This window comes from Ischnura elegans, chromosome 3 (assembly GCF_921293095.1).
Source record: "Ischnura elegans chromosome 3, ioIscEleg1.1, whole genome shotgun sequence".
Lineage (NCBI taxonomy): Eukaryota > Metazoa > Arthropoda > Insecta > Odonata > Coenagrionidae > Ischnura > Ischnura elegans.
In genome coordinates, this window is record NC_060248.1 from 84,407,052 (window position 1) to 84,434,691 (window position 27,640).

Genomic DNA, 27,640 nt, shown 5'->3' on the forward strand with positions numbered 1-27,640 from the left:
TGCCAAATGATGACAAACAGATGTCTCTAAATCACTTACTTTGAATCAATCACTGTCATATTTCAATAACATTATGACTGCACTAAAAAAATTTGGGGCCATTTTACATGGATAAAAATATTGCTCCATCAACAAATCAAGGTCCACTGCAATGCTCCCACATAAGGATACTATTTTAATCAGCTATACAGTACACAAACTCAGCTTCTCACTTCAAAAATACAGTTTATTCAACCTTCACCAAAGTAACAAAGCAATTACAATTTATGGATCACAATCATAAAAATCTCCATATAAAAATCCTAACAACTATATGATTTGAATAAAATTACTTAAGGGTGCAACAGCATAAGTTTCTTGCAACAATAAACATTTAATAATATACATCTTCAGATTACGGAATGATATTATATCTCTTGGATAAAACTAAGCGATTGCCACAGAGACAAACCACAAAACTTTGCATGTAAATGTACAAAAATTTGATTTAGATACTATATATAATTTACTGAAAATAGAAAAGTAATACTTTAAAAATATTCATTATAAAAATACTGAGAATTCATAAAGTTAAATACTGATAAGCTCTTTTAAGTAGTAACAAAACAAACTGCTCATAGCACCAGCACACAATTTCACAAATTTCTGATTTGGAAATAATTGTAACTTGCAAATAATTTTGGACTAAACATCCTTTTCGCAAGATTAAAAATCAGCAGTGATTTATAACAAATATCCACACGTAACATACAGAGTTTAATCAGCCACAGTCTTCTTTTCATGTTACTTATGTGCCCATAGTTGCATAATACAAAACAAAAGTGCCATTTGGGCTTATTTTTTTGTTAGCCATGCCAATGGATCATCTCCAGCCACTTCGGATTTCATGATGGGAACCCTAGAACTGAGTCTCTCTGCAAATTCAGCAGCCACAGGATCTGAATTGACTGTAGCGATTGCAAGAACTTTTTCCCCACGGCAGTAATATGCAATAACACCCTTCAGTTCATCCAAATCACCGGTTAGAACAATGTCATCATAATTATGAATATGTCCTGAAAGGAATTGAAATTATTTATACAGTCAAAAATTTTGTCCAAATACATTGAAAACTAGCTTTCCAAGAAAACGACAACACATCAGGCAAATTTTGTAAATTAATTACTTACTCCACACAAAGGCCACGTGATTTTACCAAAACCATTAATAAGAAAGTAATTTATTAACCCTTAACCGTTGATGTGCAGTCTGAGAGACCGCTGCGTTTCTAAAACTATACAGTGCAACCTCGATATAACGACACCCCATGGTGCACTAATAAACACTCACTATAGCGAATTGTCGCTTTACCGGAGGTGGAGCAAATAATAGCCAATATACCTGTTGCGAACAGATATACAGGAACAGGAGTGGTGCGGCGACAGATAAACATCTATCCGATAAACTTAAGCATAAATCCAGACGAAAGGCGATGTTTTTTTGCATCACTAAATTTCCTTACTCAAATAACGACTAACTATTCAAACAATTTATAAGCGCCGCACTGAATAAAAATCATGCAAAGCATTGTTTCGTCAATCATTATATTTATCGAACGACAGTTTACCACATAAATTTGAGACTGAGCACCCCATTAACTTCATTTCTAACAGATCACTAGCAATTACAGAGGTTAAGGAGTCTTGATGAAAGTCTTCCGGTGGTAAAACCCTCGCTGTAGCGAGAGCCAACGCCGAAAGGGTCTCGTAAAAACGAATTTTTTAAACACGCTTATTATAGGGTCAATTGACGGTGCATCGGCTATCTCTCGTAATAGCGGGGGTGTCGCTATAGCCCGTACTCGCTTTAACGAGGTTCCACTGTATATATTTTCAAAATTGCTATTTCAAAATATCTATAATCCTCGTGAGTGTCTTAATTTTTATAATAAAGACACAGCACTCTTAAAATTTAACGTACTTATTATTTATTTCTGAAAATTTGCAAATGAATTTTAGTAGCAGTCTGTGAGACCTCACGTCACTAAATTGGAAAACCCAATAAACGTAATGCTGGTGGAATTAATTCAAAAAGTTGTTAAAAACAATTCCTAGTGATTTTTCAAGAATAATTATAATTAATAATTTGTAAGGAAGCATTTTTAGTTGCATATCGGGGATAATTAAGTACTTAATTAAAAAATTACGATAATAATAACAACTCAAGTGTTTTTGATATCAGTTTTTTGATCCCGTTTCAAATAACAATTTTTACTGGAAAAGTTGGTTCATATTGGGAATGCATAATATTAAATATAAGTTTTAGTTGAGAAGTCAAAGAAACATTAAACTGAGCATTAAAAATGACTCTGCGACGTTTTATGAATTTTTGTTTTATTGCGATCTCCCAGACCGCACGTCCGCGATAGTGTAACAAGAATTGCACGTCACTGGTTAAGGGTTAACATGAAATATCAACTTTCAAGCAAAGAAATTTAGCAGACATTTCCATACATCCACTGCAAAAATGCTCAACAATCGCACTCCAAATCAAACCCGCTCATCTAGTAGCCCAACAATACGAATCCACTCAGCTGGCAGTATCTGGAGCATTAACGCTCACCTCCATGTTAGGAGGATAGAGATGAGCGTTATGCTCTGGACACTACCGGCTGAGCGGATTCATATTGTTGGGTTACTAAATGAGCGGATTTGATTTGGTGGGTGGTTGCTGAGCATTTTTGCAGTGGAGGTATCAATTTAATAAAGGTTATCTTAAATAATTCACTTGACTAATTCCCTTTTATAAGACAAATACTGGACTTGTTACTCCACTTAATACTGTACTCCTCACTAGTTTCAGAAGCAAGCTCATCCATATCCATCAGTGCATCAAAAGATACTTTATTCCGAGCTATCATGTAAAGCAGTCATTCCCAAATTCCAAGGTTATTATTTGGTTTGAAAGTAAATTAATCAGTGTAGGTAAGTCTTAGTGCAAATATCTAATAAATCATACAAACTAACAGTAATTATACTCACCAGCATATCTGACACTTTTTCCTTGGATTGCAGTCCAAAAGAAAGGCACAGTCTTAACTTCTTTGCTATTAGGATTAACCATGTTACAGCCAGCTGTTCGGCCATGAAAGTTTGCCAGCTGCCAGTGTCCAATAGCTGCATGGGGCATTTCTTCATCACTCACTGGTGATGCAAAAGTCAGTAAGGGTGCTCGAGCAATATCACCACCAGCAAATACACCAGAGATGTTGGTTTCCAAGTTCTGTAAACAGGAATAAATGGTATGAGTTGAGTAAAAATATTCCCCAGTAATGCTATGTAACTTAGAAAGGAATGGCAGATGGCAAATTTGGTATCTTTAATTTAAAAGCTATTTCTATATTTTCTGATTGTTTCTCTTGAAACTTAATCCTGGCACAAAAAATGCTTCAATAGTAGCAAAAACCTGTGGGTTGTAGAATTTACGAGAACTAAAAAAACTTGGTATCTAGTTATCTAAATGCCCAAACAAAAATCTTGACTAGCTTTGAAATTTATGCTATGAAAATAAAATGCTTGATTATGAACCAATACCAAGAAACAGATAAAAACCTTCCTAAATACCATCAGGGCCAAAGTGGTCAAAACCAGTATAACAGCCACATTTGAGCATTCTGCCACAGCTAAAAAGAAGAAAAAATTGCAAAAAAAAATGGCATTTTATATTTCAAACTTGGAAGACCTAGAGCATTTAGAAAGACCTTTCCAGCAAAGAATCTGAACAGATGAGACCAGTGGAATCCTGAAGCTACGCAATCTATTTACCGAACCACAATGGCTGAAAGAAGTGGAGAGAGAGAGTCTTCAGTCAAGCCCATAATTCTTCAAGTCACAGCACCGGGATATATACCTCTTACAACAAAAATTCAAAGAACCTGAATACAGCCATGGAGGGGGTAGCTAGTAAGTGCGACAGGAGGCCACCAATAATTATACCTCCCATCACCCAATGGAGAGGTTAGTTCTACTTCATATGAGTGGAGGATAACACCATAGTGGTCAGTAGAGAAACCCACATTTCACTGAAGGCGTTATAACATTAGCTTTAATGGCTGTAGTACTGTGATGTAGAAGGCAAGGGGAAACCCCCGCATTATTATCCCAAGGAGTTGCAACTACTCCATTCATTTTTATAACATGACTTGGAGGAATTCTCTCAAGTAAAATATACTGGAGGTAAACTAGTCCCCCATTCGGATCTCCATTTGGGGACTACTTGAGAGGTTACGTTGGTCAAATGCTATAGAATGTTACAAAAGGAACATGGAATATTAGATCACTTCATACCTGCTATAGGCTAGAAATTTTGATGGTAGAGATAAAAAAATGAGCACTTTGAACCATGACATGCTTAGAATCATTAAAATGAAGTTTCTTGAAGAGGTAGACTATTAAAGTGAAAGCTATAAGATTGTACACACAGGATCTCTAAAGAGTAATGCTGGAGCTGGGATAATGCTTGGAAGGAGCACCAGAATGCATGTGATAAGCTTCCTGCAATAAGTAGAGGATATTTATGGTGAAGTTAGAGATTAAACCACTATATACTAGAGTGGTACAGGTTTACATGCCTACAACTGACTACAAAGATGAAGACAACTACAAAGATATCACTGAAACAAACAGGGAAGGGGTGAAGAAAACCTTATTGTTTTATGTGATTGGAGCGCTGTCACCAGTGAAGGCCAGGAAGGAATAATAACCACAAAATATGGAACAGGAAAAAGAAATGAGAGAATAGAAAGGCTCCAGGAATTCTGCCCAGAACACAAACAAGCGATTGCCAACACCATTCAAGAATCACATGCAAAGAAGATATACATGGAGAATGCCAGGAGACAAAAAGATTTCAAATAGACTATACGGAAGCAGAGGTTTAGAAACCAGATTAATGAGAGCAAAAGCTATCCGGAGGAGATATTGACAGTGATCATAATCTAATGATGATGAAATGCGATCTAAAATTCAAGAAATTACAGAGATCAGAGAAGAACTCATGGCAATTAAAGAAATTAAAGGCAACAAACAATCAACGTACATTTCAGCAAGTGGCGAAGAGCATGATAGGATTAGGTCAGACTGAGATGCTAGATACGTTCCAGGAAGAGGAACAGTTGTTAAGAAAAAGCCATGTATCATGGAAGAAGTCCTAGACCTCATTGAAGAACTGAGAAAGTATAAGAATGCGAAAACTGAGAAGGGACAGGCTTGCTACAAGGGTATAAGGAATGCAATTTGTTGTAAAACGAGAAAAGCGAGAGAAGTATGGATGATGAATAGGCCGGCCCTTATTTTTCAGAATTGCGAAAAGTTATGTTTTCCTTGTCTCAAAATTATCAAAATGAGGTCTATATTCACGTGTTAAAATTTGGTTACTTTAAAATAACGGCAACCCGTGCCCCAAGGGCCCTAAGTACTAAGGACCCTCAATTGAGTTTTTTGGGGTCAAAAAGTGCTAATCCTATGTAAAACGCAAAAGTAAAGTCCTTTAGGACCAATTTTCTGTTTGTTTTGATCTATCTCTAAGCGTTTAGGAGATATCGTCCGTCGTAATGTAATCCCCCCCAGGGCGCCTCCCCGCACCGCGGAACCACTGAGGTACGGCCCGCACCACTTACTATAGACTTCCCCTCAACCCCCTCCCCTCCCTCGGAAAAGACTTTGCTCCTGATGACAAGATTCACATGCTAGTGGTGCAGTATTGAATAGGTTGTTCCTCTGGTGTCATGATTAACGTTGTTAAAGCCTATAATGTCAACTTTAACCCTTCAACGCCGTCCTATGTACTAGGTACCGACCCCTTAAACCTTGATTTTTTGCCGCCTTACGGCCGCGAACCATTCCAGCAGGCTTTGTTCCAAAGTGCTCTGTTATGTACAAAATATTATAAGCATGTGATACAATTGTGTCTATGAATTATAAAGGAGTGAATGGAATGAGCAGGGCTTCCAGGGCTCCAATAGTAGATAGAAATATTCAAGGAAGACGAAACGAGATAGTCAGTTCACGGATGCAGATCACTGTAGAGAGATAGTTCTTGTGTATAGTGTGCAAGGGATAGAAGGTGCTAAGTTTTTTAGGATGTAAGGAGAAAAGTGGTGAAATAAATACTTTATCATGAACGTGATGTTCATTTTAAGAATAGACCAGCAAGGAAAGAGTGTAATCAAGACTAAATCCAGGCATTGAACTGGTAGGAAAAGAAAGTGAAGAAATACTCGGCTCAAATTTACCTACAGTGAGAGAAGTACTGTGTGTTTTCTCTATCACCTATTGGGTTCGAAATTTGTAAGACTTAGTGCGAGAAAAACCGAGAGAAATGCGTCTCATCCATGGTACAAAACTAGAATTCCTGTTATTACGGTAAATAAGGCGATTTAAAAGTTAGAAAAATGACGCAAAGAATGGATGAACGTGCAACGACATAAAGAGACCGCGAACTACAGTAGAGATGAAGAGAAGAGAATCTTTCGTAAGAAAACTTGATGACTTGTTTGAAATTGCAAGGAGCGGTACCATTGAATTTTTGACGCACGACGGGGAAAGTGCAGTTAATCTCTCGGATAAATGTACTTGGGCTGAAGAAATAAGTTCTTACGCAAATAAAGAGAAGAGAACGAAATGCAGTTAGTGGTGGAATAGATTTCAATATATTCAAGAAGAAAGTAAAAGGTGTGGTTCTCCGCTCCTAACAGTGACAGAAGAATAAGAAATACAATGGAAATGTATTTTATTTTGGTTAATGTACCGAAATTCATGGCTATAGTGAAAATAAATTGATCTCTTGGATTGGAAGTATTGTTATTGCAATTAAATTCTTTCTAAGGTAAGCAAATTTCTTCAGAGGCTAGATCTTGCCAGTGTGAGCAAAGTCTTTGCCGAGGGAGGGGAGGGGGTTGAGGGGAAGTCTATAGTAAGTGGTGCGGGCCGTACCTCAGTGGTTCCGCGGTGCGGGGAGGCGCCCTGGGGGGGATTACATTACGACGGACAATATCTCCTCAACGCTTAGAGATAAATCAAAACAAACAGAAAATTGGCCCTAAAGGGCTTTACTTTTGCGTTTTACATAGGATTAGCACTTTTTGACCCCAAAAAACTCAATTGAGGGTCCTTAGTACTTAGGGCCCTTGGGGCACGGGTTGCCGTTATTTTAAAGTAACCAAATTTTAATACGTGAATTAAGACCTCATTTGGATCATTTTGAGACCAGGAAAACATAACTTTTCGCAATTCTGAAAAATAAGGGCCAGCCTAATGATGAACCTCTGGCAGGAGGTGCAAAATAACCTAGTGCAAGGGAAAGTGGAGGTGGCCTATAGAATAGAGAGGAACCATTACAAGAAATCAGCTGAAAAACAAAACAGACTTAGATATTCGTATGCAGCAATCGGGAGGAGGCTATGACAAACATTGAATTAGGAAAAGAGAGGCTTAAGTAAAAGTTTTGTTACTTAGGAAGCCAAATTTCCAATGATGGAATAAGTAAGAAAGACATGTAGTCCGTAGAATAGCACAGGCAAAGAATAAAAAATATTATTATTAATGTGAGTTGATGCAAGAGCTTACAGTATTATAAAGGGAATAATAACAAGATTGGACAGCTTAAAAAATGTGCCTTATGCCTTTGAAGAATTTCAATGTGCTATGCAGTTCAGCAGGTGGGCAGGAGTTCTGGAAAGCTGTCCCTCAGATTTGGTATGGAATAGCTATCAGCTTGATACACCACAACTTGTAAAACAGTCTAATGCAGATGAGTACCATTACTTAAGAGCATTTCCAGCAACTTTCCTTTACCAGTCTAATATTTTAACCCTTTCTCATATTTTCCACATGTGATTGGATATTTAGCTTAACAGAATTTATCAAGGATTGTGAGTATATATACAAAAATTAGGAACCTAGGTTAACATGCAGAATATTGCTATTTTTCACCCTTAATTAACTTCAACTTCTTAATTCACTCTTGACCCTCAATTCACTCACTTCACTGATCTCTATACTTTTGACTGGAAAACGTAAAATACATGAACCTGCAAGTAGAAACCTTGAATAACATACGAAAAATTTGCATGAGAAGGATACCAGGTAAAATTGAACACTTCCGATTGGACAACAGGACAGAATATTTTAATCATCTCGAACAAAAATGCATAAATTATCCAGAAAACCATGTCAGTGTGGCTTATGCTTATATCAATCTCCATGAAATGAATTGCCCTTGAGCCCAGAGAAATCAAGGATACCGGGAAATTTTATCAGAATATACTTCCATAAAGATTAACAAACGCTCTTAAGTTAATGCATACACAGTGCATGCACAATGATGAGCAGACCACACGGAAAAATTAAATTAATCTTAATTCAAATTCTAATCTGTTTACATACATTGTTTACAACGACATTCCCGGATTCCAGGTTAATGCCAGATCCTTCCAAGAAGCTAGTGTTGGGTAGAGCTCCCAATCCTAATATGCACACATCAGCAGGAATTTTCTCTCCATTTTCCAGTTCAACCTCTTTAAGTAAATTTTCTTCACCTCCTTCACCACCAATGAAGCACTTGATGCTGTTGTTCATGACAAAATGCACATTCTTACCCTGTAAATAAATAAAAGGTATACAATTGCACATTACCAAATATAGTAACACAGACAGAAATTTTAACATGAAGACCAATGATTACTCAACTTAAAACTGCACTCTTAACCAATAAGCTGTTATTATATGGCTAACCTTTTATAATATACAAGCACATAATACCAATTTTACTCACACTGAAACCCAAGCCTTGTTATCTGCTATTGTGGAACACATATCTATATTAAATCTTTAATATCTAATGAATCAAAAAGGTCACCATAAGTAAGTATGTAAACAAATGAAAATATAGAATGTGAAATGAAAAGATAGAACACAAGCACATGCCGTAGTACACAGTAGTGGTATGGATATCATAGGACAGCTGAATAAAAATGGAAAAAATTTCATCTTGATTAGACAGGGAATCAAACCTTGGACCTATTCCTACTTTGATTCTGGAATTTTAAATCCAGATTCCAGGAATATAATTCAAATTACTTTCATTACCGGGCAAGATGAAATTTTTTCCACGTGTTGTCAGCCATCATTTTTATTATTATTTCGTCTTTTATTTTTATTTATGTCAGAATCCTATCTATATACAGCCCTTGTGGTGACTGACTCACTCATGGATACAAATTCCCGACCACTTCTAGAAGTGCTGGAGAGCTGAAATTTGGCACGCGTGCGGGGAACCCGAAATGATTCGGAGGAAAAATCCGAAAACCGGAAGTTTCCGCCACGTGTCGTCGCTAGGACGACAAAATGGCCGAAATCGGGCTTTTTTCGGGGACAGTCTTTCGGTTTTTATTTTACTGCGCGCGAATGGTGTGTGCCACACGGATCGCTAATGCATTTCCTGAAAGCTGACAAAAGTGGGCACGTAAATACGTAATGTTGTTAATTTATTTTTAAGAAACTTGCAGCCAAAATGGCGTCCAAAAATTCGTTTTTCGAATAAAATTTCATAACTTCCGCTCCCTTCGACTTAATTTAAGGTATAGGATAACGAAAATGATTATTATATATGCTAATAACATCGTCTACGAAATGAAGGTAACAATTTTCTTTCGTCGTCCTTGGTTACTCAGAAAAAAATTAAAATATTCCGAAAATCACCGAAAATTACGATTTCCAACAGACTAATGGAAGATTATGTCAATTTTAACCTGACCGATTTCTTTCAAACTTTGTAGTTACATAGACTTCTTTATTGTCTTTCATAAAACATGAACGTTTAATAAATGATTCAATATATTTAACCGCGAAAAAATAAAAATGGCGGGCACTACTCACTTTTTTTGGGGACTGGTTTGCTTTTTATTGTATTACTCTCGAAATATGGATGTCATAAGGCACACTTCTGTTAGAAATGACAGTAAATGAATGTGACCATATAGTATCGTCAACTTTAAACCCCCCGAAACCCCCTAAAAAATTAAAATTTTCATATAAGTAGCCTTTTCGGGTGCTTATCGTCACAATTCCGCCGCTTCTCCAATCCTTACCACTCATCGCTACGGAATTGATGTGGACGATTGATGACCGCTGGCAGTAAAAACCTATAAACCCCCGGTAAACCCTCATACACCCCCCCAAAAAATAAAATTTTGCATATAAGTCTACTTTTTGGGTACTTTACGTGACTATTCCACCGCTCCCAACGACTCATCCCCACGGAATTTATGTAAATGGATGGTGACCTCCAGGAGTACACACATTTAAACCCCCGGTATCCCTCTGAAATCCCTCCCAAACGTAAAATGTGTCATTTAGTCTCCTATTTGGGTACTTCTCGCAAACATTACGCCACACTACCCGTCCCCTCTGAGGTCTAGGTCCGGAATATTAGGTGAGGGCGAGCAACCGTAAACCATACGGGAAAAAATACCAGAAACCCCCGATCACCTCCTGGAACATCGCTAAAAAAATTAATGAATTTTAAAGTCGCCTTTCCGAGTAGTTTTCGTTACAATTTAACCGGTGCCCCTACCACTTATTAAAACCCCCGAAAACCCCGTGAAACCTCCCAAAAAATTTCTAACAAATCGCCTCTCCAGGTAAAAGAATCGTCAGACCACTGTTCCGGACCCCTACGACTTATCGGCACGGAATTTATGAGTACGATTTGTGACCACTGGTTTAACACAAGTATAAACCCCCCGGTATTCCGTTGGAACCCCCGCAAAAATGAAAAACGTGCCATTAAGTCTTCTTTTATGGGTACTTGTCGCCACTATTACTCCGCATTGCACTACCCTTTACAATCATCGCTACGTGATCACTGTGGACGATTAGTGACCGCATGCATGACACATTAAAACCCCCGAATCCCCTTGGGCACCCCTCTCGGTGGAGAAGAGCATTAATGAGGACTAAGCGGAGCAGTCGCGGGGGGGCTCCTCGACCCCAAGGCGGCGAAGCCGCCCCACAACGATGAACGGCGAAGCCGTTCCGAGGAGTGACTGGCGTAGGCGAGGGGGAGCTTCAGTAACCCTCGGGCGGCGAAGCCGCCCTGCCGTTCAAGCGGCGCAGCCGCTGTAGACTCCACCCATCTCAACTCACACTCAACCCCTGGGCGGCGAAGTCGCCCTCCAGCGAGGAACGGCGAAGCCGTTTCGAGGAATGAGTGGGGCGCCTCCCTAGCCCCTGGCCGGCGAAGCCGGCCCCTAGCTGAGGTGAGATTATTCGAACTTTAAAAGTCTTCGAGCGACCACAAATGTAGACGGCGAAGCCGGAACCGGGGTTTTTAAGGGGCGGAGCCCCTTAACGAGCGCGCGGAGCGTGCGAGTCATATCTATAAACCTATATACCATACAACTATTGCGCATATAGTATTTCTTATCAGACTGATATCTTAGTTATGTTATTCTCTAATGATCTGAAATAAACACATTCGTCATCCCAGCAACAGTCAATAACATGAGCATGTGTGATAGATAAGCCCAAAAACATGCAACCATTACATCTCCGGTAACAGCTGATAATACTATAAAATTACATGATCCACATGCATTAATTTTGGCGTTCCTTTTATTTCAGACCTTAATAAGAAAAAAAAGAATTTCAATTACAAATATGCTGACTGAAAATCATTTGGTGATAGCCACAGTATTTCATAGTAAATAACAATTGTTTATAATCACTATAGAAAAGTGACATGCACAGTAAAGACAACAAACATTTGGATGTCCCTCCAAAGATGCAACCTGCATTCACCACCATATAACAAAACCCCCTTCAGCAAAGTCTTGATTTTTCCAGTCCCAACAACTTCGTTAAATGGAGGTTTTACAGTAATTACACACACAAAATTCCATTTAGTCCATTATGCGTATGCTTTCCTGAAACCGGACCACTTGACATGGATTAGTCCCTCACTGAAGATTTTGAGCAAGTTTTACCTACAAGGACTTCCCAGGCAGCTTAAAAGTGACTGTCCTCTTCCTTTTAAATGAAATACGTAAGCTTCTGTTATTCTGTCTCAAAATAAAAGCAGCTTCACATCAGTTGCAACTAAGTTATACCCTTTATTGTATGATTACTCCAGAAAAAGGGAAATATTATCACTGGTCAAGAAAATTTTAAAAAGCCCAAACTGTTAACCATACCTCCAAGAGTCTCTTCAACCTCTCCCCAATTTGTGGGCCAAGGGATGCAGCAAATGGCACAGCTCCTCTTCCTACAACCGTCACAGATGACGCCTTATCACACAAGTAGCTAGCAACTTCCATTCCTGTAAAAATTAATTGAATTTGATTACAGATCTGAACAGCATTTTACATATCCCTCATCAAGACAAATTTATTTCAATGGCAAATTCTATCTTAATTTATACACACAATAATTCTAGGAGAGGGAAGTAAAGAGTTAACTTATTTTTGGGGCTTGGCACAAGATTACTTTTGCTAGCATTGGGGAGGGAGAAAGAGCTTACACTGCGTGAATGACTTGCGTGATGCTTAAATGCTCCCTCTAACAATAGAACCTTGACCCACCACTTTCAATAGCACCAGAATAGTTTTGAAGCCATATGGGTTGTGTTATACCATGATCACCTAAACAGAAGCTTCAAACATTACTTCTAATAAATACGCAAGGCCATGGTATTACAAAAGAAGGCAGGGCACGTGGGATGAAAATAGGCTATGCCTGCACACAGCATCTGCTGGCATTGCATCTGGCGAGGTATTTTCTAGGAAACATGGACAATATAAATGCAAATTGAAAGGAGCTACACAAAAAACTTCACTGTTCACAATCTACACTGTTTCACTATACACTGAACATCGATAAATTAATAGTTTTTCAGTTCTTTGCGTTGGAAGTATCAAACAACAAGAAATAACTGGACCGCATGCATTTAAGATGGGAAGATTTCATGACCAGGACAATTTATTTAGAGTTTTCATTAAAGTCCTGTAAAGGTAGGTTCAAAATATAACTTTTTTACTGTATACCCTTAAACCAGCATAACCAATTATGTATAGAGCCTTTTGCTGGATGCAATGCTTTAAAACTGGTTTTTTTTTCAAATTTTCAATAGTCTGCTACACTCATAATTGATTTGACACAGCTTTCATCGATCTAAAAAAAATGTAAAACCCACAGCAAAGATAGTTACCAATAAAAGATGTTCCTAAGATGACTACTTTCTTCCCCTTGGACTTTTCAGCAATTTTGTTGGCATCAACAATAGTTCGCAATGTCAAAACATTTTCAAGGTTGACTCCAGGCAGCTCTGGCACCCTTGGACTAAAAAAAGAAATTCATTGCATTCTTACCAAATGAAAATAATACAATTATGAACAATGATCAATTTATAAATAAAATGCATGACCTTAATAATGTTAAATTTTGGCATTCAATGAATACTATGATTATATTTTGGGTATACATAATAAACTAGACTTAATTCTAATGATGCCTCTTCTTTCTTAGAAACAAAGGACAAATACAAATTGTACGGGTCTCCATGACTCACTAGAAAAACTGTAGAAAATTATTAACATGCTAAAAGCCATCACAACACAACATTTAACGAACATTTTCTTTGAAATGTTGATGAGGTATACTCAAATTCATGAGAAGAGGATAAAAAAATAAAGCCACCAGGAAACCCAATTCTTTAACCTTACACATGATAAAAGAAAGGTTTACTGTTTCTAATAACTGATCATATCAAAATTATAAAAATCTGCAAATATTTCAAATTAAAACTGCCTATTCGCAATACAATGGAGTAACCATAAAGTATATTTCTTATGTTAAATAACTTGACCTGCCTAATACCGGGTCCGTTCAATAAGTATCGGGACTGGTTCGCTGTAGCCTCAACAATGCGGTGGATGGGGGGTCCAACTTGTCGGCTCGGTAGAGGGGTCCCTCATTTCTTGGGTGCACTTTAGTTCAGTCACCTCCGGGCATATGTTGAGACAGCAGGTTGATTGTTGTGACGTGTGATTTTTTGTGGTGTAGTAGCTTCCCAGCATGGAGCCCACTGTCGAGCAACGCTATGTTGTGAAGTTTTGGGTTTAACTCGGGAAATCTGAGTTGGAGACACTTGAACTCATTAACCCTTTCCGCGCGGCTGGACGTGAATTCACGTCCAGCGATTCCTAGCTAATGGCGGCCCGACGTGAATTCACGTCCCATACCCGGCGGCTTTAATAGCGGCACCACTGCGTCCAAGTCGTTCGTAGGGGCTCTTGCGGGCTCACAGCCGTCAGTTACACTCCTACCATCGCTTGGGGAAGGTCAGTTCTTCTTGCTGGGGTGAATATTACGGTCGAAGACGCTTTCACTTGGAGGTACGTAAACATTTTTTTTCCTTGTTCTATTTCATTTTCTGTTGTAAATATGCGTGATTTGCCTTTTATTTACCTAATTGTGTGTTGATATATGTGTTATAGATATGTATTTTGATAACTAGGTTTATGTTTTTCAAGTTAAAAGAAAATGAAAATTTTCAGTTAATTTTTTTTTTTCGACTTTTACGGCGATAAATTGTCGTTATCCAAAATATTCTTCGAATATTCCTCACTAACTAGCGATGAAATATGGCGATGAAGCATTGAATGCATTTTTTTATCATTTATTGTGCATAGATCCTATTTTTATTTTAAACACCAATGTACCGTGTATTCATTATTTCTTCTTATTACTCCCTGCACAAGATACTGGAGCAGCAAATAATCGATTGCAGAATTCGGAAGCTGTAAATATCCCGATCCTGTTATTTGATCTTCTTTGTTTCCTTCGTCTCCCTTCAATTTGGGTGAGTCAATGAGTAATTATGTTATACTTTTTTTGCTTCGAAATATTTTTTTGCGAAACGTAGCTATTTTCTATTTTTGCTCAAGTAACATTTTCATTTATTTTATTTTTCAAATGACACTTATGCGCTCCTAAATTTTTATATTTAATCCTCGGACCAGTGCATTACAAATTCATGCATAAATTGTTAATTTTTCTTCGTAAACTCGTTCTATTACTAGTAAGTATAAGCATATAATGCCTTCATTACTGAAGGATGAAAGTGCTGTTGCTGTTATTTGTGATTAATTACCACTATCATAATGTTGTAAACAAATAAAAGACACGATATCAAAGAACATTTTGTATTCTTGTTAAAATTTTGCGGTCCTCACTTGCTGCGTAACAAAATATCTTTTTTCATTGTGAATGACAATAACTTTGTGTTCTTGGTATCTGCATAATCAGGAAATCAAGAAAAATAATTATCCGTGGAAGTGTTGTCATTCCCGTTAGAGATTTGGCTGTTCAGGAAAGGATGTTTTGAAAGTTGGAGTTGAAGTGATCGCTAGCAATATCTTTAGTAGTCTTCGACATTTCACTCTTTTCAGATACCTTTCACTCTCTCCGCATATTCTTTTGTTTGATCAGTTGCCGGGGTGCCGCGCGACCTTCTTGGCCCTGCTTTCGGAAGTTTCATAGACACAAAGAGGGTTTATTGCCACGTGAAAAGCATTAGGGATGAGGGTGTTGGGGCGGAAGAACCCTCAAGCAGGATGGCGTCAGAGGATATTTTTTTATTATGAAGCAGAGTTCAATGGTCTACCGACTGGCTCGGGGATTCCCTCTGATAATATTTCGGAATGCATTTCATCTCCCGGCGGTAAATAGCTCTGCCCATGCTCTGTGTAAAACGGGACGGCCGCTGGTCTCCGGGTACCTGCAGGTCTGACCCTTATAATCCTCCGCAGGCAAACACCCTACCCCGGCCTATGACAATGGGAGTGGAGTAGATTTGAGTTATTCTTCGGCATTTAATAGCATAGCGATACAAGCTAAATGTTTTCTAATGAATGCTATACATACCATATTTAGAAAGTGTTTTTAAAATGATGGAAAACGACACCAAACTCGCCAGTTTTTTTTATAAATAAACAAACATCATTTTGCTATTTTCGCTAATTTATTCATTCATCATTGAACCAATATGTTAATAAAATCAGGTCTTCCTTTTTTTAATCGAGATCTTATAAATAGTGGAAAATTATATTATTATCCAAAATGTTTTTTTAGTCCATAAAAGTATGCCATCATACTATGCTTTCATTTAACATGTTTCAGAATGGTTAAAACTCGTAGAGGAATAAAAAGAGGTGTGGAGCAATCCACCCTTAGGGAGAGTCATCAACCCTCGACTTCTCAAGTCAGTCCCCCGCGTACTCCTGATCCTCAGGATATTACGGAGGACATTCCTCCACCGAAGTCGAGGAGAATGGCAGCTTCGGGAGTAATAACCTCCACAAAGGAACTCCAGAGGCTGCTGACACTGTTGTGAATAAGCTAATGGAGGTTCACCTTGATGCTGGCCATTCATTATTTATGGATAACTATTACAACAGTGTCAATTTGGCCCACCAATTACTGGAGCGGAAGACCTATTGTACCGGAACTTTGAGAACTAACCGGAAGGGTAATCCTCCCCAAATTAATTCAAAAAAATTTAAGAAGGGGGAAGTTGTGAATGCCTACACTGATGACAGTGTCTGCGTCATAAAGTGGAAAGACAAGAGAGAAGTACTGATGATCAGTTCGCAGTATAGCGGCGAAATGATCGATGTCCCCCGCCGAAGGGGAGAGGGAACCATTCCCAAACCTGAGGCAATTGCAAGATACAACGAGGCGATGGGGGGCATTGATCACACTGATCAGATGATGTCCTATTATCCAATTGAGCGAAAAACTCTCAAGTGGTACAAGAAGTTGGGCATTCACATCTTCCACCTTCTCCTCCTCAATCGCTATTATTTGAATAAGAAATTACATCCCAGATATTCATTTTATGACTTTCGGCTTTCGGTAATCAAATCTTTACTTTCACCTGATTTCACTCGCCCTTCAGGCCCTTCCCCATCAGTCCCTTCCAGAGGCGTAGGATTATCAAGGCATTTCCCTCACACCCTTCCAATTGACGAAAAAAGCAAGAGAAACAGAACGGTGCAAAGAAGGTGCCGGGAATGCAGGAGAAGGGGATAAGAAAAGACAACGTTCTTTTGCCCTGCTTGCGAGTGACACCCTCCCCTCGGCATCGACACATGTTTCATGGCTTTCCATGAAAATATGCGATTTTAAATATTTGTACATAATAATTTCAATGATGGAAACTATTTTTTTATTTGTGTATAATTAATATGCTTTCTTGCTCAGCAGTCTGATGAAGTTGTAATTTCTGTTCTATTTTTACGTTTTTGAATTTGTAAATAGTATTGTAAAAGGATTTAGTGTTTATTTGGAATTTGTGCGATTGCATTTTGTGTATATTATTTATATGTATAGCGCTATGTATAAATAAATTATACTTGTTTTAAAAGTTTTTTTTCATTTATAAATCCTGCTAGAAACTGTGTTAGTTCTTTCTGCAAAATTTCGTAACGAAATTTAAAAAAATATTAGATTCAAATGTCAAAATAGCATACAACATATTTCATTCTATTATTTCACAGAACAGAAGAACGAGTGCGGGAAATAGCTATTTAGCCGTTGTAGTTTTAGCAGATCGCATTTTTAGCAGAAAAATATCAGCATTTGCAAAATAATTACAAAATTGATAAATTATGACTCTATGGAATTTTAAATAAAAATAAAAATAAGACTTCATATTGCATTACTATATTTGAAAGGCTTTGCATTTTTTCCCAGCAAAAGGGGTAGCTAAAAACTTAGGAGAGATATATGGTCGTAAAGGGGCGTTGATACTACCCTGCACAACTCAGAGCGGCCTCAAGCGTATGGCTGAGGACGTGAATTCACGTCCGTTGAAAAAATTTAAATTTTTAGCATTAAAAAAATTTTTTTTAAATCCTGAAGAATAATTGTTTCTTAGGTGCAGTATTACTGAAAAACCCAAAAAAATGCATTCAGTCAGGGAAAAGCCATACAAAAAATAGCCTCAGCATTGAAAGGGTTAAACAGGCTTATGAGGATGATGCCTTAAGCCACACAATAGTTTTTGAGTGGCACAATATGTTTAAGGAGGGCCGGGAGCTCGTCGATGACTGACACCCAACAACCGCTCGAACCGATGCTCAGGTGGGCAAAGTGAAAAACGTTTTGGACTCTGATGGGCATTTAACCATCGCCCTTATCAGTGAGGAGACCAGCCTTTCAGTCGTAACTGTTCACACCATTGTAACAGAGGATCTTGCAATGAGGAAATGTGCGCGAAGCTGGTGCGACATCGCTTAACGCACGTGTGATCAGCCATTGCCAAGAATTGGAAACTTCACCATGACAATGCACCATGCCACAGTGCAATTGTTGTGCGGCAGCTGCTAGCAAAATTCGGCTTGACTTTTTCTTGTTTCCACGAATAAAAAGGCAGCTCAAGGATATCAGTTTGACTCCATCGAGGTGGTTCAAGCGGCAACAACAAAGGCTCTGAACAATATACTGGAAACTGACTTCCAGGAGCCTTTTGATGAGTGGCAGACATGCCAAACTAAGTCTATCGATGCAGGAGGAATGTATTATGTAGATTATGAAGTAAATATTATGATAACTACAATAAATTTTGATTTTTGGAACCAGTCCCAATACTTATTGAACAGACCCTGTATTTTGAGCTCAGCTAAAGGGGGATCAATGTATCCCTCAATAAATATTCCGTCGACACTGGTTAAAAGTGATGAATAAGAGAAAAAGAAAATGAAAATTTAAGACTAATAATGTAAAAAATACCATTATATTTTATAATGCAATAAATGCTAAAACCCATCTTGTTATCAAAGCTTCAAAAATTCTCAAGCACTGAACATCAATAATAGCAGGTGTGAGGGCATAATGAAAAATTTAATTATGTACTTACGTGGAGCCAGTGGCAATAAAAAGTTTATCATAGCTAACATCAGCTCCTTTATTTAGCTTTACAGTTCTAGCATTGGTGTCTACACCAGTGGCTTCTGTTCCATTTATCACCTCGATGCCATGCTCCTGAGAAACAAGGAATGAGTTGAAAAGGAGAAAATAACAATAAAAACTATCTTCCTTCCAAAAGTAGTACAGCACTAGGTAAAGTATTAGGCAAGGAAAAATATCTCTAAGATAAATTAAATGAATGGTATAAACTTCAACAACAGGAACATCTTGAGAAAATTAAAACAATTAGCATGTAAGTAAAATAGGAATTCATCCATTTTAAAAAACAGAAATTTATTACCAGCAGCTAATGCCACAAAAATCCTCTGACAAAGAAGAATTATAAATCAATAATTAAGTCATATCGAACAGTGAATGCAGTCCAAGTTTAAATAAAATTTATTTCCAGTAGATTTAAGACTTCTCTAAAAAAATATCTTAGAGTTAATCTTACCTCATAAAATTCTGGAGTGCGTAAAGAAATTTTAGCTGCAGATGTGTCCAACATCTTACTCAATTTAGGTCTATCATAGGGTAAGTGGTTCTCGGCAGTAATCATTACAATTCTTCCAGAAAATCCTTCTTGTCTCAGTGTTTCCACACAGCAGGCACCAGCTCCACCTGAGATTATTAATATTTCAAAGATCAAATTACATCACTAACAAGTTAAAAAATGAAATTATGGGAGATTAGAAAATTCCCTACATCTTGTATCTGCACTTGCTAACATAAACTGATCATATATTTTTCTAATATGTATCCTCAGTGCATTGTATTATAGGAAGATAACAGTCTCTACAGAGTGTTTAGCTTAGCTATGATCAAGTTTAACCACAGATAACATTTGCATGTGCGTGGAATACTAAGAACAGGACTCTGCAGCAGAAGAAGAGAGGGGGTTAAGGTAAGTGGGGAAGAACCATCGGGGCTCTTCCAAACCCTCAAGGCCCAGAACTAAATACCTACTTTGCCTTCCAGGAAATCCATCAGAGGCGATAGTACAACAATTTAATGGAATTTTAACTGTTGCCTAGAATTCATTAAGTCAGAAAAATGTAATACATAGTTTAGTGCAGGACATGAAGAAAATAATCCTCTTGTCACAATTAAACCTTACTGATTTTGTCACAGAATGATGCAAATTTTAAAACTGCAGTTTCAAATGCACACATTTCCAAAGGGTTACATATTTCACTAAACAGTCTAACATTATTTTGATTTATAAGCTCAACTTATGATAAAAACAAATGGGTTTAAACTTTTCCCTACTACGACGAAAATATGCATCTGGATGTTTCTTGACCTGGGAGACGAAAGCCAAAGAAATTTTCGTCGGATTTTCCTTCACAGATGAACGAATGCCTAATATATATGTTTCCTCGCTCTCCCCCTCTTATGACGGTCACGGGTGTGAATGTCTTTCTTTTGGGACCCAACACTGCACCCCTCATCTTATACTACCCACCTAAGCGGTAAGGGACCGCGGTCATACAATTGTTTATCCAGTCACTTTGCAAAATAAATATATGTTCCTTTCTTAAAATAAACAAATAATTGCATTATTTGTCCTCTGAGCAGCGTGTACAATTTTTAAACAAAATTCTACGATAAATATTAACTTATACCTCGATTTCAGAATAAACATCAGCACGAAAATTGTTGCTGTATTAAATGGATTAATATTGATGGCAAAGCATAGTTCAAAATTTGACGATTCTCAGAAAAAAACGAAGAATTCAATTCTAATTCTGCAATTTTCGTTCAAGCAACAATTATCCATACAGCTAATTCATATAAAACAAAGCATGATTGACCCCGAACCAATGCCGATAGTAGGGAGCCCAACCCCCAAAGGAGGGAGCCCAACTACCCTCTGAGTCCGAGAATGCAGAGTCCCACTAGGAAGGGTCGAATAAGGTTGGTGCTGAGAGTGTGTGACTATCTGCGAGACTCTTCTTAACAAATGTCCTGCAAAAATGCTCCGTATGGAGGGGACAGAAGAATCTCTCTGGACTCAGTACAGCAGTCATGCTGAGGCGGGAACTCCACTGTCTCGAAAAGGTTATTCCAATGGATATTATTGGTTAATTTCACAGACTATCAGTTATGCAAGCTACAAGTTCCACATAATTTTAATAATTACATGATCAAACATAAAAATGATATTATGAGCAAATTTTACAAATCGAACTAATCAAATATCATTGTTTTCTCAGGATTTTATCAGGGTCAGGGGCTACCAAATTACACCACAATTTTTGGCTAATGACAATTAATTAAAACCAATGTACAAATAGCAAAAGCATAGCTAAAATTGAAATTAGACAATGGAAGGGGAGGACTTCAAACTCGACTAAAATTAAGCCTACGCAAGCAAATATCATCGTGCGTGGATAAAAAAGTACCCCTTGTCCACATCTATTTTTAATGGCAAATTTACACTTTGTGACATCATTATAAATACTTTTGGGTCCACTTTACTTTATTGCACGTTAATATGACTCAAGATAAAATCCCATTAGAATTTTTATTCTCAATACTTCACTATTCCACAAGTTATGCAGTCCACATTGCAACAGAGAAAAGATTTGCACTGCTTTACGATTAAGTCCAAATTTAAAAATAATTATAATTAATAATTATTCAATTAGAGTCTCGGAACAAGAAAAGAAAATAAATAATACTATAGAACATTGAACTGAAATAAATTCTCAATAAGTACATATTTCAGAGAAAGTTTAAGATTTCACTTCTTGGGGAGCTATGGTGGAGGCTGTGGCAAGTTTTATATTTAAACTTCTCACATTGAATAAAAACTAAGTTCAAAATACTAAACTCGCCTGTTTCTCATGAGCACATTCTTTAATTGCTATGAGTGACTCACTTTCCTGGGCTCAAAACATGTGGAACAACTATTGCTTGTATACTCTCATGCACTTCTAACATAAATTTACTACTAATAGCCTGTCTGTTTCCAAATGCAACACATTGTTTTGTGCATTAGCTCAACATTGCCTGACATATATACATAGTGACAAAATGATTGCAGTAGCTTAGAAATTGCATACAGGTATTAATTAAAAATAGTGTAAAGGCTATTTTACACAAGGCACTTAATTGTGCACGTTGGAACGGCATCGATTTTACATTGTGGCGTGCAACTGCATGAATGCACAAATGAAATTAAAACAAGGGCTATTTTGAATTTAACATCCATGCATTTTCACATGAATTCAAGCGATTCACCGCTTGATATCACAATTTTGACTGCACGTTTGTCTGTAAGTCACATTGTCCAATTAAGTGCCCTGTGCTCCAAAAATTCTGGCCAAACAAAATTAAACGCTGAAGTTTAGCATTAATCTCAGTGTTATAGAAAGTAAAAAATCTACAAGAAAAAATAGGAATAAAATCTGCTAAAGAATGACTCCATTTCCTAGAACACAGGATCCACAAATAACTTTAAATCTTACAACTTAATTGGAAATAATACTCACCACCACCAAGGACAACATATGTTGTATTATTATTTAGGTCTCTGGGCACCATCTCTTTTATTCTCTTATTTGCCTCAAGGAGGTCCTTTCTAGCTTTTACTTTCACATTTCCACTTTTTTCCACAGTCACCTGATAGCATGGAATGCTATCTAGACCAGGAAAATCTTCTATGTCACCTTTAAAGACATCCATTGGAAATATTACATTACAGTCCACAACAACATTTGGAAAATGCAATTCATAGTAGACCTCGAAATTGCCTCAAATTAGTGCAAATATTACAGTATTCACCAAAGGAGGTATGGAGGAGTGCGCAATTATGAGGTCTACTCTGGATTGTAAATAAGTAGATTCACAAACTTCAAAAGTATGTCCCAATAAACTGCATTGGTTCAACTCAAAGGGTCACTAAATCCTTTAATAAAATCAATTAATGAAATGAGTAATTCATGCATTCCTCTAATTTTATACATTTATGATTGTCATGCCAAAATGTTCAAATTAATCTTTATGCATAATATTCAATACGATTTTCTCAAACATATTGACAGTGGAATAATCTTTTAATTCTCAACCCCTTTGCAATTAATACAGCCTTCCAGGAGCTTTCATTTAAAAGGTAAAATCCAAAGGGACTTATGAGAAACAACATGCATTATCAGCTTAGAAACATTCAAACACTATCACCGATCAACAAGCCTGTGGTGTTTTTATATAATGCTTTTTCCAGCATGGGTTGATGCATATACACATTCACCATTAAAATTGCACCGGGTAAATACTCAATACTGTGAAAATGTGTGAATGCACATACAGGATACAGCCCACTCTAATTTCATGAATCTGTCGTAGCATTTTTCCTGTTACGCACTGGCAGAGGAAAATGTGTTGTATATAAGCATGACATAAGATAAGTTTGATGCAGCTCTCCATTAGATTTTTCAATCTGCCAACGCTCTCTCTCTAATATTTAATTCTTCAAACCATCTCCCACCATTCTCAAGGTTGATTTATAGTAAGCGATTTAATTAATATATACCAAGCTATTCTATCACGTAGTACAACAACAAAAAATGGCTAATCCTAAAGACAACATTTTCAGAAATTAATAGAATAAGTAAGACATCAAATGGGTCTTAAGGGTGACATTATAACTTTACACTCGATGCACAATCAAGTAAATTAGCTATCAACACATCCAACTTCAATCAAAAGGGATGGTTAGTAATATAAAAAGTCATTACCTCCATGCCGTTTTCACACTCAAAATATAACCAGGGAATTCAATATGAGTGAACTAAACACCAGCTGTGAAATATGAAATTTTCCTGTCACCACCAGGTTAGGTATACTAGGTAACGAACTAGAATTGTGTAAAAAAATACTGGAATTCGTCAAATAAATCAAACTAGGCAAAAATACCACGACATATGCTCCTCCCAGTGAGAAATGGGTGGTGGAATCCACGTGGAACCCACGTGGAAATGTAACGTGGATACCACGTGTTTTTGGTCGTGGAATCAACGTGGAACCCACGTGGAAATATGGTGGAAAAATTAAAACAGCAGTAGGTGCTGTCCTAAAACCATTAAAACCTCAACCACTCTATAGATAAACCTTCTATATATGTGTCTACGATTTTTCATGTGCTCTCATGGCTGCCTTTCCACGAATTATATAAAAATAGAATGTGCGATACATTTTCACATAACTAGCGTGGTTTCAGGATGATAAATGACGCAATGTCACCAGAGAGTTAAGTTCCACAAATTAGAAATTCTGTTTACCATTTTATGCTAATCACCACAAATCCACTTGAAATCAACGTGGATTCCACGTGGACTCCACCACCCATTTCTCACTGGGCTGTGATTTAAGGAATTCAATCAGGCATTAAAAAAGGAAAAATACAAAACATGGTCACTTGCTATGGTCAGTTATTAAATAAAATTTTAAAAAGCTTTCCACATTAACTGCTGTTCCTCTTGAGATAGATAAAACAAAAACAAGAAAGAAAATATTTAAGCTCTTAAACGCTATGTTCATTCAACCTATATGACATCTTTCCAATGCTCAACAGTTATAAGGAGAGATGACTACTAAAAGAATCCAGACTCCTGATCTGTCTTAAAACAAAGTTTACCTGTCTTAGTGTTGAAGCAAGCACCATGCCATGGGCAACGAACAACGCCATTTCCAAGTGCACCAGTATTAAGAGGAGCACCATAGTGAGAACATTTTGTTCCTAATGCAGATATTACTCCATCTTGCTTCACAACCAAAACTTTGGACTGCTCCTGTCCAATTTCAAAAACTTGCATACTACAAGAAAACAACACAACCAAGACTTTATAGACACCCTTACATCAAAAGAATTATTCTTCAGAAATTTTTGGCCAACTATATATGGTATGATACTGAAATTAAAAATCAGAACATACGAATTTTCTTTCAGGGTGGACTCGTGACAAACTATTGCTTCGACGTAGTCCGCAGATTGTCCTAAAATCATCAAAAGTGACAGAAATTAGTCAGAATTAATTGCCAACATATGATTAATACAAAATTGTCACATCAAACAAAACTTGTTCTTGCCTTTGTTTTTCGTGTTACTGGAACCCATGTTGCCAGTCGAAGTGCCAACAGACTGAGATTGAAGAGCCTGAAATTGTATCAATTAACGTGAACAATAATAATCACTATTTGAGACTGGCTTTCACATAAATATTTACCACATATAAATCACGAAATAGGCAGAATCGATTAGATAAAACAAATTTTTACCATCACATAAGCAGTATTCGCAAAAGGTTTAAAGTAAAATGGGTCGTTGAACAGGTGGCCAAGGAGACTTAAATAAACATCATGCAGCTAAAGTAAATTCAAACTTCCCACGCAACAGTAACAATTACCTGAAATGTCCAAATGGATGAAAGCCTATTCTTTGGCAATAAACAGCCTCGTATTCCAGCTTGATGGAAAGCTACTCTTACTAAATTGAATACAGAGCTACGCACCATGCAAGTATCAGCTTCAAGCGACTGCGATTTCAATTGTGACGAGCGGTACTGAACTCAGCTGTCGGCTACTCCCTTTCTCTCGGCCTTGTCAATGGATATTACGTCATGCCGTGGAGCCGTGGATAACGAGAGGCAATTGGATTTCGCGTTCAGCCGCGAGATGGCGCATTGAGTCTCGGCACCAAATTTAAATTATCCCGGAGAGCCATCATTCTCCCATCTTTTTTTATCGGATTATACACCCACACGGAACTCGATGCAATCAATATTATTCCTGAGACGGAGATAAATTATTTATAAAGTTTAGCTACAATCACCTTACAGCATACTTTAGTGAAATGATAACGCAAAGCGCAATGCATCTAAAAATCATATTGGATGTTAGCAGAATAGGGTTGTTCAAGCCTATCAGAACGGTCTAAAAAAACGAATGTATATCACTTCTGATGTAATTTCATTTTGATTGGGATGAATGACAGATGCGTTGAAAAAGTAATGATGGAATTATTAGCAATCAAAATTCGAACAATTTTAAACGCCGCCAAAAACGGTCGGCCATCTTGAAATAGAGGTGATGACGACACAAGCCTGTACGGCTGGCCTGTACCCTCGATCGCTCGATGCCAAGCTGAGTACTCTGCATGCCGACTGGACATTTGCCAAGGTTATTCCTTATTTTGAAATGGCCTATGTTGTGCATGAAGCTTCCGGATGGATCAAGGCGACATGAAATCCATTCTTCAAGTTAGGCAGGCAATGTATGTAGCGTTGACAGGAATTGAAAGTTTTGTATTGCTGCATTTGCTAGGAAACTACGTGAAGTGAACTTTCATTGTGCTTCTAGTGCAAGTGAACACAATTTGTGCCCTTAATGTACCCCTAAGTGAATGATTGCATATAGACGATGAAGTAAAGAGTGAAGTGAGTTGTGAATGTAACTGCTTCGACGAAATTATTTATTTCTTCCATGCTAGTTCAGTCAACCCTATACATTTCGATCTAAGGTATCTAACTATTGCCTAGGGGATATTTTTCATATTTCAGCTAGTTGTGCTTTAGGGATACATCGAACGCATATTAATTTTCAATCGTTTGTTCGCTTCTAAGTTCCGTTTGATTTTATTACCTATTCATTTTGAGCATTCACGAGTGTTTACATTTCACGAATTTCGTTGCGCTGTTGTTTGTTTTTGTTTTGGTCATATTTTGGTTACTGTTGTGATTGTTTTTGTTTGAATATGGCTGGTAATCTCCCAACTATCGTATTACTGTATTCATTTGTTTTTTTGTTCTTCACCGGAAGTTTGTTCTTTTAATAAATTGCAGTTTCGCCATGTTATTCAACACGTGTGGTCATGTTCATTTACCACTCCTCCTGAATCTCAAACCATCGTCCCCCCAGTAACTATTTACAACAGGTTATGGGCCCATCGCACTTTCCACTGCGCTGCTGAATTCAGATTTCTTTATTTTTGTGGTAAACCGTGTGGTAGCAAAGATGCAAGAATCTCAGGTCACTTCGCAGGCGTATGGTTTCGAAAAACTCGTTGGGCGGGAAAACTATTATGACTGGTCGTTCGCGATGACGAACTATTTACGTCGTAATGGATTGTGGAGTTGTGTCCAGGGAAGTGATAATGGCGAAGGTAAAGAACGTAGGGACGAGAAAGCTTTAGCAGACATTTGCCTTATGGTGCAGCCTGTGGTATATCCCCATGTAAGGCCAGCTAAAACGGCAAAGGATGCCTGGAATGCTTTATCCAAGGCATATGAGGATAAAGGCAAGTGGCGGTATGTATCCCTGCTTCGTTCTATGTGCCAAATGAGGCTCGAAAAGTTTGAAACCATGGACACTTATATCAGCGAGGTGATAATGTTGGCACACAAGCTCGAGGGTATCGGTGAGCCGATGGCGGAAAACTTTGTTGCAGCAATGTTGCTTCAGGGGCTGCCAAATTCGTATGACAATCTTGTCATGGCCATCACGAGTGGGGAGAATGTCTTAAATTTGGATCGTGTGAAGACGATTTTGCTAGACGAAAGCTACCGGAAGAGCGTGAGTGCCGGTCAAAATGCGAGTGTTCCCGAAACCACTGCCCTGTATTCCAAGGGCAAGAA

General features: G+C 37.7%; 1 protein-coding gene across 2 annotated transcripts; it reads right to left on the reverse strand.

The window, feature by feature from the left end:
- Positions 1–205: 205 nt before the first annotated feature.
- LOC124156089 (apoptosis-inducing factor 3) lies at positions 206–25,617 on the reverse strand. 2 transcript variants are annotated; one of them, XM_046530408.1, is made up of 12 exons: positions 25,415–25,617; positions 25,098–25,164; positions 24,944–25,004; positions 24,646–24,824; positions 22,502–22,678; positions 19,459–19,625; positions 18,955–19,079; positions 13,243–13,373; positions 12,230–12,354; positions 8,424–8,636; positions 3,021–3,261; positions 206–1,055 (listed from the first exon to the last, which is right to left on the reverse strand). In XM_046530408.1, the coding sequence occupies exons 1-12, from the start codon at positions 25,520–25,522 to the stop codon at positions 835–837; spliced, it is 1,815 nt and encodes a 604-aa protein (XP_046386364.1). In that variant the 5' UTR covers positions 25,523–25,617; the 3' UTR covers positions 206–834. The 2 variants fall into 2 exon arrangements, with proteins under 2 accessions (XP_046386364.1, XP_046386365.1); XM_046530409.1 differs by lacking the exon at positions 25,415–25,617 and adding an exon at positions 25,287–25,352.
- Between the last annotated feature and the right edge of the window lie 2,023 nt (positions 25,618–27,640).

Bases quoted from the DNA above. Each gene is read 5' to 3' on its own strand.
- LOC124156089 (XM_046530408.1), bottom strand. From the start codon at position 25,522: ATGGTGCGTAGCTCTGTATTCAATTTAGTAAGAGTAGCTTTCCATCAA. The intron at 22,679-24,645 runs GTAAACTTTGTT...ATGTCTTTAAAG, and splicing joins TTGCTTCAACACTAAGACAG to GTGACATAGAAGATTTTCCT. The intron at 3,262-8,423 runs GTATGTAAACAG...TCCTGTTTACAG, and splicing joins GGAATGTCGTTGTAAACAAT to AACTTGGAAACCAACATCTC.